Source organism: Anabrus simplex, chromosome 1 (genome assembly GCF_040414725.1).
Source record: "Anabrus simplex isolate iqAnaSimp1 chromosome 1, ASM4041472v1, whole genome shotgun sequence".
Classification (NCBI taxonomy): Eukaryota; Metazoa; Arthropoda; class Insecta; order Orthoptera; family Tettigoniidae; genus Anabrus; species Anabrus simplex.
This window is the reverse complement of record NC_090265.1, coordinates 1080241306-1080257484: the sequence shown is the minus strand read 5'-3', so window position 1 is coordinate 1080257484 and position 16179 is coordinate 1080241306. Positions and strand designations below refer to the sequence as shown.

The window sequence follows — 16179 nt, the reverse complement described above, 5'->3', positions numbered from 1 at the left end:
GATGCCTTAGTTGAGCCACAAAAAATTATTTTGCCACCACTACACATCAAACTGGGAATCATGAAGCAGTTATTAAGGCCTTGGACAAAAGTAGCCCCTGTTTCAAATACACTGCAAGCAAATTTCCACATTTATCTGACGCAAAAGTCAAGGAAGGCATTTTTAATGGACCGCAAATTAGAAAGCTTCTGAAAGACAGAAACTTTGAACAGACGATGAATGCCGTGGAACTTGCTGCATGCAATTCAATAAGAGACATCATAATGAAGTTCCTAGGAAATGTAAAGAATGAACAATACTAAACAATAGTGAAAACGACGTTGGATGATATACAAGAGTTGGGGTGTAGAATGAGTCTGAAGCTGCACTTTCTTCATTTTCACCTCGATCACTTTCCAGAAAATCTTGGGGCTGTTAGTGAAGAGATGGGAGAGAGGTTCCACCAGGACATCAAGGAGGCAGAAAGAAGATACCAGGGGAGGTGGGATGAACCAATGATGGCCGACTACTGTTGGTGTTTGAAAAGAGAAGACAAACTTGATGCAGTCAGACGCTGGGCAGCCAAACGTTCATTCCAAGGGGACAGCTAGGACTGTTAAAGTTTATTTTGTTCACATTTATGAATTCATAAAGATACTGAATAAAAGTTACATTGTTTGCTTGTAAATCACGTTTACTTGTCAAAGTAAATTGCTTTCATTGCCTCAGAGTTGTTTGTTTATGTGTTTTGTGTAAATCAGTATTATATTACAATAAATGCTAAATAGTTCATTGTAATTTTATACTCAATAATTATTCATTGTATATAATAATTCAAGATAATATTCAACTATTTAAAAATATATATAATAATACAAAAAATTTGAAATATTTCCAAAATTATCAACGTTTTTCAGTGCTTTTTATATGCAATATTCAGGTCTATCTCTTATTTTGATATACCTATTGCGAGGAAACATGACGGGATAGTAGAAACAGACAACGGATTCGTGTTCAGCGACCCAAAATTAGTTAAGATCACCTATCGCACCTCTTGCCGCAAAAAGAAAGTTTGAAAATGCTAGGTTGTGTTATCAGTGTTCATAAAACTAAAATTGCTACACAAAGAGGTAGGTTTTACAATCCACTAAGTTTAAACTACTATTTACAGTTAAACTCAAGTTCACTTGCATTTCAGTTTTCCACTCAACAACAATTTTTACTGATGATCATAAAAGGTGATCAAACTGCACATTAGTGCATCGAACTCCTGGTCCCCAACACTTTTTCTCACAGTGCAGTGATGTTCTAGAACAGTTCACAATAGCAAGCTTCGCTGAACTCCATGTAGTTGTCTGACGGACACACTCCTGATAAATGACTTATCATAGACCGCTGACGTTTCCATACTTTCACTTACGATTAATGCACTGAAGGCTCACTCGAGAATGACTTCAGGCCAACCGGTGTGCACCAATTCAGCTCTTCATAGAGATCTGTGCAAGATTCTTGTAGTTTCCAATTCTAGATCTTTCTGGGAACCTGGTTCATTGTTAATCAGCTTTCAGCTTCTTCTAGGAGCTCCTTTATTGCAAGCCTGAACAGTTTGCCAGTGCAATTGTTTGTTCTTTCTCCTGGCCCCATCCACATTGTTGCAGCTGTGCCGTCATCATTATCTCTCGCTGGCATTTTTCAATATCACATCATTTATTGAACAGCAAACCATACAATTCTGCATTTACTGTACTATTCCTTGTATTAATTTCAATTATTGCTTTCATAATTTGACTGGCAATAGTTATTGAAATGTAGAAATAGATTTAGAAGATAGCCATAATCATCAAAGATAAAAGAGCAAAAAGTGATCACTCTCAGGTGGGTGTGTTAATCTACTTAACTAAACACACAAAAGAGAATAAGACTTACTGCTCATTTATGTTGAATAGGATGAGTGTGGAGACATTTGCTGGCCAACGACTAAATTACTGGGAGTCCCCATGCTGATATCCACAGTATTTAAGTCATGCCAAAAATGATGGAGAGCACTCGGGGTATTGTCATTCATAGTAGTTCATTCCCTTCCACTTATATGTCTCCACAGCAGATAGTTTAATATTAAAGAGCTGAAAGTGTTTCTGTTGTGAGTAGACAGTTCAAATAGAATGGGTTAACACACCTATCCAGAAAGAAAATTTTTAAAGTTCAAGTCTCAAGCACAGCAACATTTTCAACTCTTGTCTTTTCTATATTACAGAATTAAAGAGTCAGCACTCAACATTATAGAATTCTTCATGTACATTGAAACCTCGTTAGTATATTCCTCATAACATGTTTACCCGCTTAGCACATCGTCAATTCAAAGTACTGATTCTCATCGTATTAAATCTATATAAAATTACCTCACTTACCGCGTCACAAATTTTTGCTATTACTGCTTAGTACAATCACATTTTTCCTAGCCCTGAAAATGGTATTTGTCGTCCCAGATAAGGTCCGTCGCCACAGTTGCGTGATTATGGGATAAGGCCTTGAATTCCTGAACCTCACAGGATAAGTTGCACCTTCAGGGAGCAAGCCGTTAGCCTCAGGAATGTTTAGTTTTGCTTGCCGGTTAGCAGCAAGATTGCTGAAAAACACAGTGAGCCTTTTTGTGCTTGTATTTCGCATTCCATTCAGAAGTTAGAAATTTATTTTATGTTGAGTGGTACAGTGAAGTGTACCAAATATCTGTCACATGATATGGTAGCCTAAATCTGGATTTGGAACATAATCGTGTGAAATCAACTAACGTGGTGCATATTTGTCTTACTAACGAAGACAAAATTAAAATCTGTCAGAAAGTGGACTGACGTTCGCATCTAAAAGCGCGCAGAGGTCGCGAATGTTGAACTCGCACTTCAAATTTTGACTCGATCACTTAAGTTCGTCGAAGTTTTGTTCAGTTCAAAATGGCGGCCAAAGTAATTCCTGCCAGTCGCACATGGTCGAATGTAACCTCCAATTCATTTTCTAAGAGTATGACCAGAAAATAATGTTTAATAATCCACTGCTCCAAAATAAAATCCTTCTACTAACATTTGTTTTAGAAAGAGTATGATCTGCAATAATTTGATATTTTTATTGGCCCCCGTGCACATGTTTTCATATTTGTTTGGTGTTTTTTACAACTTTCACTGCACTTATTATTTTATAAGCCCCAGCGGAAAAGGTTTTCATATTTGTTCTCTTGTGTTCTTCACACCTTTTAATACTTTTTATACTTTCCTCTCATCTCGCCTGTGTATATTAATAGGCCTAGCAACAACCGTGAATATTTCTTAACTAAAGTAAACTCGTTTCCTCAACCCGAGGTGATCCAGCTCTTTTTCTAGACAGGCCCCCAGTGGAAGAGAGTTGCATGTACCATTTTTACTGCAAATCAACCTTCGTGCCATTCGTAAATTTCTGCCAATATGGTACCGGGAATCGAACTCAGGCTCCCGAGAATGGCAGCTAATAATTGTGTTAACCAAGCTGGCGGACATTCTTAACTAAAAAACACAGACATATATATGTGACTGATGTGTGCTTGCAATGCGTGGGTCGGACACAAAATTATTCACCTATTTGAGTGACATCATCAGAGCTGCAGTAGGCGCATGCTATGGAGGCGGACATTTCTTAACTATGAAACACAGATGTACTGCTTGACTTTGACGCATGTTTTCATTGCGTTGGTCATACGGACAAAGCTATTCACAAATTTGTGTTATGTCATCAGAGCTGCATAAGACTTGTAGCCACTTTGAAATGGAATCGTTGTTCTTCTCTGACAAATTACGTTGGGGGGGGGTCTTGTATGCAAGATTTCTTTTTCTTCATTTTCTTCATTTCGAAAAGCCAAGGGGGGTCTAATACACGAGTAAATATGGTACGTACGTGATTTGAAAAGTTCTCGGAATGTACTAGAATTAAGTATCTTACCTCGGTGGAACTGCTTTTATTTTTCAACATAGTCTCCCTGTAGACTAATGCATTTGGTCCAGCGATGTTCCAATGCCTTGATCCCATCTCGAAAATGAGATTCCTCCTGGCCTGCAAAATACCTCTCCAATTCAGCTGTCAGTTCTTCCCTTGTAGAAAATCTCCGTCCACTGAGGAAAATTTTTCAGCTTGGGGAATAGATGAAAGTCTGATGGTGCCAAATCAGGTGAATAAGGTGGATGTGGCAAAAATTCATACCTCACTTCATGAAGTTTTGCCATGGCAATAACACTTGTGTGTGGCGGAGAACTGTCCTGATGAAAGATGACTTTTTTTCCTTGCCAAACCAGGCCTTATTTCGCGTATCTTTTCCTGTAGTTGGTCTAGGAGGTTTGCATAGTATTGCCCTGTAATTGTTTGGCCAGTAGGAAGATAATCTATCAGCAGAATGCCGTTTGCATCCCAGAAAACTGAGGCCATGACCTTTCCGGCCGAACGCACTGACTTTGCTTTCTTTGGTGGTGGTGAATCAGCATGTTCCCACTGCTTTGACTGCTGTTTTGTCTCTGGGGTATAGTAGCAGACCCAAGTTTCATCTGTAGTCACAAACTGGCGCAAAAAATCTTGTTGGTTGCACTGAAAACGGGCCAGACTTTGTTCGGACATTTCCAATCTGGTGTGTTTATGGTCCAATGTCAAGAGCCACGGCAACCATCTTGCGGATAATTTTTTCATACCCAATTCTTCGGTTAAAATATAATATACCTGTTCAGAAGACATCCCTACAGCTTCAGCAATCTCCTGCACTTGCAGTCGACGATCCTCCATGACCATTTTATGCACTTTAGCGATAAATTCTTGGGTCGTAACACTTTTTGGCCGTCCACTGCACGGATCATCATCCAAGCTCTCCCGACCAAATTTAAACTCGCTGGTCCACTTGGCAACAGTTGAAAATGAAGGAGCAGAGTCCCCCAGAGTGTTCTGAAAGTCGGCATGAATTTCCTTTGCTTTCATATCTTTCTTTACAAAGTATTTAATCACTGCTCGAATCTCAGTTTTTTCCATTGTCACAAATCACTACGCGGGAACAACAACAAAGAGTCGTCACTACCACACTCCTGCAGCTAGAGCACTGATGTGCCACGTGTTCACTCACAAAGGATGTGTGATTATTGCGCGGGAACCTCGTTGCTCTAGCACTGACATCTAGCGGCGATTCCAAGAACTTTTCAAACCGTCCTTGTATATGCATTTTGGTAACAAAATGTATACCCATACCGACACCGATTATCTTACAGTGGAAAAACTTTTTGTATAGGACGTCTATAATGGGAAACATATGCATTCCTTGTCCACATGTGCAAACCTTCTGGAAAACAGGGAATCGACGTCCTTGTTTATTCCCTCCACTGAGCTAATGTAAATAAACACAATGAGCAATTATAGAAGGACAAGTTGGTGCTAAGAAGATTAATTGATGCTGATTGCTTCTTAGCTAAAGAAGTACTTCCTCTGAGGGGCTATAATGAATCAGATGACTCTTCGAACAAGGGAAATTACATGGAACTTCTGGAGGTACTCAGAGCATATGATCCTGTTCTGGATACTCAAGGTATGACTTGGTTTCAAAATGTATTTTCTTCAGCATTTGCGTCATCAAAAGTTTAATAACTACAGAGTAACATTTCCACATGAATTTCAAGACTCCTCTAATTGACCTGCACAGTATATGGATCATTATTTGACTTTATAAAACTAATTTGTGAACTAACAGTAATATAATATTCAAATAAAGAATTCTGAAGTTTACCTGTATATAAGTTCTTGAAGTGAGCAATGACTTAATTTCGGGATTTAAAGAAGTTGGCTGAGCTTATTCGAACCATATTGAATACGGCTAGTTCTGTTGAGTGCTGTCCGCCTCCGTAGCATAACGGTTACTGTTATTAGCTTCCGTCCTCGGGGGCCTGGGTTCGAATCCCGGTACTGCCAGAAATTTAAGAATGGCAGGAGGGCTCGTATGTGGTTGGAATGGTACATGCAGCTCACCTCCATTGGGGGTGTGCCTGAAAAGAGCTGCACCACCTCGGGATGAGGACACGAGTTTATTAATCCGACTCATTCGCTGAATGGTCAGCGTACTGGCCTTCGGTTCAGAGGGTCCCGGGTTCGATTCCCGGCCAGGTCGGGGATTTTAACCTTCATTGGTTATTTCCAGTGGCCCGGGGGCTGGGTGTTTGTACTGTCCCCAACATCCCTGCAACTCACACACCACACATAACACTATCCTCCACTACAATAACACGTAGTTACCTACACACGGCAGATGCCGCCCACCCTCATCGGAGGGTCTGCCTTACAAGGGCTGCACTCGGCTAGAAATAGCCACACAAAATTATTATTATTACGTTGAGTGCTCGTTTTCAGCTCTGTAACGAATACACACGTAACGAACATGCACACAAAGTCAGGATAGACTTAGTTGTTTTAAGTATTATAGCAATTGAAAAAGACGTGCTTCAAGAACTAAGACACAGAGATTCATTCTATGACTAACGATAGCACATATGAAGAGGACATAAAATGCAGACTAGCACAAGTAACGAAGGCCTTTCTTAAGAAAACAAATTTGCTCACTTCAAACATTGATGTAGGAATTAGAAAAATGTTCTTGAAGACTTTAATCTGAAATGTAGCATTGTATGGAAGTGAAACATGGACAATAACCAGCACAGAAAGAAAGAGAATAGAAGCTTTTGAAATGTGGTATTACACAAGAATGCTGAAGGTGAGACGGATAGATCGAATCATGAATGAAAAGATACTGAATCGAATTGGTGAGTGGACATCAATTTGACTAAATTTGACCAGAAGAAGAGATAGAATGATAGGACACATCTTAAGACACCCAAGACTTGTTCAGTTGGTTTTTGAGGGAAGTATAAGCAGTAAGAACGGTAGGGGTAGACCAAGGTATGAATATGACAAGCAGATTAGAGCACATGTAGGATGCAGCAGTTATGTAGAAATGAAAAGGTTAGCACAGGATAGGGTGACATGGAGATCTGCATCAAACCAGTCTATGGACTGATGACTCAAACAGCAACAACAAGAATTCCAATTTAACAATATGTATATTCACAAATGGTTTACAGTAATTATCATACGAAGAGAATTCAATTCAGGGAATAACGCAGAAAAAGATTAGTGGAACGATTAATGCAAAATTCCAAAGTACTCCAAAATAATAAATTTTTTGTTATTTATGTTGCATTCTTCAGAAAATTAATCATCCAGCCTCAGCTAACCTTGAAATCTTAGACACTGATTCCATGTGCTGCATCTATTTCTTATCCTTTAAAATTAAGCATTTTGCAAAAAACAGCATATCCATTCTTGTGTAACGAAATCAAATACTTCTGCAGATCCTCTTTTATTTGTAGAGACTTGCCCCTTTTTGGGCTGCAAAATGCTCTGCAATTCTTGTTGGAGCTTGAAGTGCAGTTTTCTATTTCCACCACTCTTGAACATTGCACTTGGAACACTGAATTCTTGCAACCCATTGCCCTATTTCTGGGTGTTTCAGCATAACCGATCACCACGAGTTTATACGATCAAAATGCTGTCAGATAAAAAGATGATCTCCATTAATTTTGCCTTGGTAAGATCAGAAAACTGAGCAGAGTGGCTGCACACATTAACACGTTGAGCCAAGCTCTGCATTCAAGCGGTGAGTGGATTCGAAATCCACCATCGGCTATCCTGAGAATAGTTTTCTGTGACTTCCCATTTTCTCTTTATTTCACTTCATAATACTAGGCAAATGCAGGGGCAATTCCTATCCATAGGCCACAGCCGATTCCTTTCACCTCCTTACCAAATTTCATTGATCATCATTCATTTCGTCTCCACTGGCTCCTCAACTGAGGTTGGCATCAGGAAGGGCATCTGGCCATAAAAAAACTTGTCATACAATTTAATTTCGCCCCAACCACATATCAGGAAAACAGAACTAACGGGTAGACATACACATAAGATCAGAAACTTACTTTGACATAGTCAAATGAACAGTTGGCATGCATCTCCAGGTCAAAATCTATGAAAGTAAGCTGCACGACGTGGTTAGGGGCTACCTTGATGAGCCACAAGCAGTCATCGTGGGGGTCATAATTTTTAGGATAATTTCGAGACTGGATCCTTCCAGCTGGTGCAGTAAATAAGCCTCCACAACCTGAAAAAATATTTCATAACACTTTGTTAATACTTAAGTTGCAAATATGCTATATTTCAATAAACATTTTACAAGGCATCATGCTAGAATAGAAAATACACAGCAACTTCACAGCAGAGACTGATTAGTGTCCTTACTGTCACTTATTATCAAATTATCTCCATATTATGTTTCCCCATATCAGGATTTCTTTATTATGGACATTAAATAATTGCTAGATGTACCTCCATCCGGATATCATTGACAATAATCATGAAAGTACTCCAATTAGGTGACTTGTTTATCATGAAAACTGTAGTGAACTTTTTTATTTTTCATTGCAAAACAAAGGCAATTCATCTGTTGGACTCTACTCTTTATGACTGTGAAAACATTGATTCCATCAATTCCTATCCTTGAGAAAACACAGCAAGTAAAATAAATAAACAAGCCAGTGAACAGATAAGTGCCCCTAAAGTAAGATGATCTTCTAGTGCTATCTCCTTCCAGAAGACTGGTGACCATCATGAAGTTATTTTTCCTATTTTGCATTTCCCATATCAGGATTCATCCTCAAACATGTGTAAGATTAGCATCTGTTGATAGCAGCTTACTTCTAGGAAGATATTTTAAGTAATAAAAAGAATTTGCAGCCTTTCTATGTCTCGTAGTTTCATGGGCATAAAAAGGCATACAAGTATGATGAGAAAGTGACTACAATCTGGCTAAGTGGATTGCTTGTTATATGTCAACTAAATGTCACATTAAAAAAATGTAACCAACAATGTTAGTGTATGTATAATTTTTTTTTTGGTAAAGACTTCAATATGAAGAGAAACTTTCCTTTTATTGCCTTATTCCACATAAATTGCTAATGACAATAATTGTCCCAGACTCTTAGTTTCTGAGTATATGTAAGTTAAGTGCTACTGAGAGCTACCCAGTCAGTAAGGCATGCTTGGATCATTCAGTAGGATGTGACTCTGATTTGACGTCACAAAGTAAAGAAATTTAGAAATGGAACTACTACGCCCGAAGAGGCAAATAGCCCTAACGATCAGTTCTTACAACAGAAATGGATATCAGGTCGTTCCTGCTGGCAGTGAATTAGCCTCCCTATCCCCTTTACAAGGGGGCATTTCCTACTCGTCACCACCAATTTCGCTCAAATTTATAGAACATGCAGGGCATGGCTAGAAATGAAAGTACCCGAAGTGGGAACTCCAGATGGCCAAGCGTATAGAAAATAAAAATAAAAATGTTGACGTGGCTCTCGCACCGTATAAGCCACTTACGTTAGCGCGAGCGCCGAGCAGTAGTTGGCGTAGCGGTAAGAGTTCGGACCAGTAATTCGATGGTCGTGGGTTCGATTCCCGGTGTGGAGACAGCTTTTTCTCAATTTTCATATTATCCACTTATTTTAATTAATTAGTTAATTAATTAATTTATTTATTTATTTATTTATTTATTTATTTATTTATTTATTTATTTGTTTATTTATTTATTCATATGCAAAAGGCGTATAGGAGGTCATTTTTTAATGAGCGCATAATTGTAGAAAATTTGGAGTTGTGAACTTTCCCGACGTGTTCAAACAGAAATTCTTCTTTTTTCTTCTTTATTGGCTATGGGGAATGCGTAATAAACGTGAATAGTCGTTTCACTGTAAGATTCGTTTTCACCTGACAAGTGAAGGTTGCTCCTGTCGGCTGTACACAAACAATAGATTCTTGGTGCAGATAGATAAAAGTCTGACAATGAAATCCCAATTTTTTACCTTTTCTATGCCTTTTGCATATAAATAAATGAATAAATAAATAAATAAATAAATAAATAAATAAATAAATAAATAAATAAATAAATAAAATGAATTATTCACCTCTTTGATCAATTGGAAAATGAATCATATAAAAGTTGAGAGGGAAAAAAGACAGTCTCCACACGGGGAGTCGAACCGACGACCATCGAATTATGAGTCTGAGCTCTTAGCGCTACGCCAACAACTGCTCGGCGTCCGCGCTAACGTAAGTGGCTTATACAGTGTGAGAGCCACATCAACATTTTTATTTTTATATTTATTTTCTATACGCTTGGCCGTCTGGAGTTCCCACTTCGGGTACTTTCATTTCTAGTCACGCCCTGCATGTTCTATAAATTTGAGCAAAATCAGTGGTGACGAGTAGGGAATGCCCCCTTGTTAGTGTAAATAAACAGTCATAGAAGCATTTACGTTTCACTAATCAATGGAACATTATGGCTGTTACAGGAAAGTTCTTAATATGATTACTATATTATTGAATTCAGTGATAGAAAAATTCTTTGTCCAGCTCCCTGACTGAATGGTTAGTACTGCAGCCTTCAATTCAGAGGGTCCTGGGTTCGATTCCTTGCCAAGTCAGAGATTTTAGCTGAGTCAGATTGATTCTTTTGACTCAGAAACTGGGAGTTTGCATTTATCACAACACATTTATCTTTATATACATAACATTACAACTGATCACACTATCAACTAGCACAGAAACACACTATACTGAATACAAAGCTCCACACAGGTCTGGCCCATAGAAGGGCACCTGGCAGTAAAACAGGGCCAAGTCCAAACACATACGACAGTTTTTGCAGCCACAACCTTATCAGGGTGTGGGAAAAGCTGCTCCTGCTGAAGGAGAAGAGGAAGAAGGAAACATGCTTTATTCTCCCATTTTATTAATGAAAATAATGCTTCTAATTTCCAAATTTCAGAAAGAATGTGCGATTCTCAAACTGTAACTTTTCTTTTTCCAGTCTTAAGCAGATGAACTTTCCCATAGCTTTCTTCATTTTATTCTTTGCTTGGTGTGAAAATGGTAAACCAAGTAAAACCATCTTCAGGGCTGCTGATGGTAAGGTTCAACCCACCATCTCTGGAATGGAGGCTGACATATACACAACCCTTGCCATGTAATCAACCCAACTAATCCCACAATTATTGTAAATAAAATATCACAATGGTAAATCTGATCAAATGAAGTAAAAAAAATAATACGCTGCCTGCCAAGTGGCCATGATTGTTAGGGTGCCAAGTCTTTGTGATCTGGCACCGTGATTAGTTGGATTGAATCCTGGATAATTTCAATGCAGTTAATTTTACCAATGCGGGAGCACTGTATTTGGGAGACAAAGGCGCTGGTGCCAACTGCTGGCTATCCTGAGAATGGTTTTCCAGGGATTTCCATTATCCTGTACTAAGGCAAATGCCAGGACAGTTATTATTTTAGGCCATGGCCACACCCACCTTACTTCTCCACAAATCACATCACCAATACAAATCCCCTTGGCCTGAGAGATGGTGTTACCATCTAGGTGGCCTGCCATACCCTGTCCAGGTATGGAATGAAAGCTTTAACACCCTCCCCCAATATCACATTCCTATTTGAATTTACTATTCCCTCAGGTAAAATGTTTATACATGCACTTTTAGCAGGATATAGGTTTACATGAAATTTTAATTTGAAAAAAATTGTTTTGTTATAATGGACTAGTGAAAACTGCAAAGTTTTAATCATAATTACACACACAAGAGAACATATCGGTAAGAATAATATAATAAGCCAACAAGAATACTTGCGTGAAGGGACCCCCACATAAGATGCTCTGAATCCTCTTCCACTATATGACACATCACTTGTAAAGACAACAACCATGTTATTTCCAGATGAAGTGACCACCAGTGGCTCGGTCAGACTGTGACACAGAGGTGGGACCAGCACCATTGATGTATCCGGACCACCATAGATCTGTGAAGAAGTCGTCATTCTTTAACTATACACTTCTGAGTGGCACCAAAATACATTTTGGACTTATGCCATGTGACAATAAATAGCTAAAAAATCTCATTTTGTTAGAAAAGTCAGTCTATGCCATCAACTGTGAATAAAACCACTGTTAATAATGCCAAGAAATAATGAGTTTTAAACCTGATCTTTTAAATTTGAATGGAACTGTAAAGGTAAATGGTAAATTAGGTAACATACACAGAAAAGTAAAAAAAAAAAAATTTAAAAAAAAAAATCAGATTTTTTTGCGGTATATCCCAACATGTTATGACACTTCATTAATGATGTATCTTTGAACAATATTCAACACATTATACTACTCAATTATGTAATTTATCTTATTCATTATTTATCTAACTTATTAATGATTTTATTTATTTATTCACTTATAAATACTTAAATATTGCATGTATTTTATAAATACTGAAACATTGCATGAATCTAAGCTTTAGAACACATGACTTCATTGTAAATGCCTTAGACATCTACATAAATTTCTGAACTACATTTATGCTCAAAGCACTGGCCTAATTGAATGGGTTTTAAGGTTTCCAGAATTCTTTTTTTGGGAAGCTTTGATATGAATTGAGTTTCTGTTCTTGTAAATATGCTCAAAAAAAGTCTCACACTGCTATGTGGAAATGATAAGATAATAAAAAGCATTACGTTGGAGATTCTGTCATATTTAAGAACACTACCAGTTGACTGCAACTGTCTTGCCAGTGCCCAATGAACATCAGTTCTCCCCAACTAAGTACTTAAAGAATGAGGAAAAACCTGGGATTTTCAAAAAATACAGAAATAGTAAATATGTTCTCAAAATCAGGAGATAAGTTTCTGCAATCAGGAGAGAGGGAGGAAGGACCAAAAATAGAGAACCTCCTGCTTAAATCGGGGGAGTTGGCACATCTGTATACAGTTTGAATACAACAGCGGGGGAAGTCATCTTCTAAATAATACATAAAGACTGGCATTTACATTGATGTAGGCCTAGTTAAATATAATACCACTAATATTGCTGACTACACGCATAAGTATTTGGTGTCACTCAACATAGTTATACTAAACTCAACATAGTTATACTAACACTTCAAATATATACACAAAAACTTAAAATTGATCTGTGCAGCATTATCAATATGGTATGATGTATCTATAATAGCTTGCTATATCAACAACTGACTGTCAGAATTTCATTTTACTAATCCATAATTGATCTGCCGATGCAGCATCAACAACACCACTCAATAGCAATTCACCCTACATCAACAATGGAAAAGACCCACTTTATTATAACAGAGAAATAAAGAAACTAAGAACGAGGTGCACATTGGAAAAAAATAGAGTCAGAAATGGCTGTGGAAGAAAGGAGAAAGAAGGAACTTACTACGAAACTGAATCTAGCAAAGAAGGCAGCTAAGGATAACATGATGGCAAGGATAATTGGCAGTCATACAAATTTTAGTGAAAACTTTAAGGGTTTGTATAGGTACTTTAAGGCAGAAACAGGTTTCAAGAAGGATATTCCAAGAATCATTAATGAACAAGGGGAGTGTGTATGTGAGGATCTTCCAAAATTAGAAGTATTCAGTCAGCAGTATGTAAAGATTGTTGGTTACAAGGATAATGTCCAGATAGAGGAGGAGACTAATGCTAAAGAAGTATTAAAATTTACATATGGTAACAATGACATTTACAATAAGATACAAAAGTTGAAAACTAGAAAAGCAGCTGGAATTGATAAGATTTCTGGGGATATACTAAAGATAATGGATTGGGATATAGTACCATATCTGAAGTACTTATTTGATTATTGTTTGCTTGAAGGAGTTATACCAAATGAATGGAGAGTTGCTATAGTAGCCCCTATGTATAAAGGAAAGGGCGATCGGCATAAAGCTGAAAATTAGATGCCAGTAAGTTTGACATGCATTGCATGTAAGCTTTGGCAAGGCATTATTTCTGATTATATTAGACATGTTTGCGAAATTAATAACTGGTTCGATAGAAGGTAGTTCGGGCTTGGGAAAGGTTATTCCACTGAAGCTCAACTTGTAGGATTCTAGCAAGATAGCAGATATCTTAAATTCAGGAGGTCAAATGGACAGTATTGTGATTGACCTGTCTAAAGAATTTTATAGGGTGGATCATGGGAGACTACTGGCAAAAATGAGTGCAATTGGACACAAGAAAAAAGAGTGACTGAATGGGGGCAAAATGCTGGCAACCAGGAATGAGTTAGCTGGATTATTTATAATGTCCAATAACAGACCATTTATATTGGTATTATTAAGTGGTATGTTCTGAGCTGTCAGTGGAGAGATGGCATGGAATGACATTAGTAGACGAATTTGACTGGCATCTTTAAAAATAGGAAAGATCACAATATGAGTAAAGAAGTGGAATCAAAGGTAAGGCTTTTTGTGGATGATGTTATTCTGTATAGAGTAATAAATACGTTACAAGATTGGGAGCAACTGCAACATGACCTCGATAATGTTGTGAGGTGGATAGCAATATGTTGATAAATGGGGTTAAAAGTCAGGTTGTGAGTTTCACAAATAGGGAAAGTCCTCTCAGTTTTACTTACTGCGTTGATGGGGTGAAAGTTCCTTTTGGGGATCATTGTAAGTATCCACAGATGTTAATATAAGGAAAGATCTTCATTGGGGTAATCACATAAATAGGATTGTAAATAAAGCGTACAGATCTCTGCACGTGGTTATGAGGGTGTTTAGAGGTTTGTAGTAAGGATGTAAAGGAGAGGGCATATAAGTCTCTGGTAAGACCCCAACTACAGTATGGTTCCAGTGTATGGGACCCTCACCAGGATTTCTTGATTCAAGAACTGGAAAACATCCAATGAAAAGCAGCTCAATTTGTTCTGGGTGATTTCCAACAACAGAGTAGCGTTACAAAAATGTTGCAATGTTTGGGCTGGAAAGAAATGGGAGAAAGAAGACGAGCTGCTCGACTGGCCTCCACGGTATGCACTAGCCATCCGCCTTCGTGGGTGTGCTATTTACCAACTGATGAGCCCAAATTAGCACACTGGGGCGAAACGCTGGCAACCAGAAATGATTTAGCTGAAATATGTATAATGTCCAATAATGGACCATTTATATTGGTATTATAAATTTACTCATTCGGGACAAATATTTCAGATTCCCTATGGGAATCAACATCTATATCATCTGATGGTCAGGCAGGCATCAATTTTTGGTAATGAGACAAAGTCTCTCACAGTGCATTGGCACTGCCTGTGGCTCCAAGTAGCCTACACAGTGGCCTCCATGGTATGCACTAGCCATGCGTCTTGGTGGTTGTGCTATTTACCAACTGATGAGCCCAAATTAGCACACTGGGTTACCTGGAATATTTATAATGTCCAATAACGGACCATTTATATTGGTATTATTAAATTGTATGTTCCGAGCTGTCAGTGGAGAGATAGTGTGGAATGACATTAGTAGATGAATAAGTTTGACTGGCGTCTTTAAAAATAGGAAAGATCACAATATAAAGATAAAGTTTTAATTCAAGAGGACAAATTGAGGCAAATTCATTTACAGGAAGGGGAGTTAGGGATTGGTTAATTTACCAAGGGAGATGTTCAATAAATTTCCAATTTCTTTTAAATCATTTAAGAAATGTCTAGGAAAACAACAGATAGGGAATCTGTCACCTGGGCGACTGCCCTCAATATAGATCAGTATTGACTGACTGACTGAACTCACAGCCAATCTGCTATCATCACAGTATCAATACTGCTGAACTACAACAACATACTAACTGACTTGCATCTCTGTATCACACTCATGTGTATGTTCTGGATAGGGTTCTAGATAATTCTACTTTTTTACAACATAGTACTACTACACAATATGTGGAAGATGCTATAATAACATTGGAAAGTCCTAGTAAGTTCCTGTTATGGAATTATCCTGAAACACGTTTGTTACTATGGCATGTAACCTAAATCTACAAACATCTAGAATATTACTGGTATACAACCTGTCATCATTACATGCAAAACCCAGAGCTTACTTATATTAACACACACATTACTAGGAGTTTTCCTGAGCAACTGCGAAAACACAGATGGTTATTTGTAAGTGATAAACATGATGTAACCTTAACCTAAATTCTCTTGAGTAATATACATATAACCAGAAGTTTTCCGAATATCTGAACACATCGAGGGTTATG

General features: G+C 37.9%; 1 protein-coding gene across 1 annotated transcript in view; it reads right to left on the bottom strand.

Annotated features, from left to right (window-relative positions):
- The window catches only part of Cubn (Cubilin), an 882604-nt gene that overhangs the window by 514905 nt on the left and 351520 nt on the right, over positions 1–16179 (bottom strand). The window contains exons 28-29 of the mRNA XM_068225286.1: positions 11763–11931; positions 7995–8176 (exon numbers count right to left, since the gene is read on the bottom strand). Coding sequence (XP_068081387.1) covers positions 7995–8176; positions 11763–11931 — 351 coding nt within the window. The remainder of the gene's footprint in view (positions 1–7994; positions 8177–11762; positions 11932–16179) is intronic.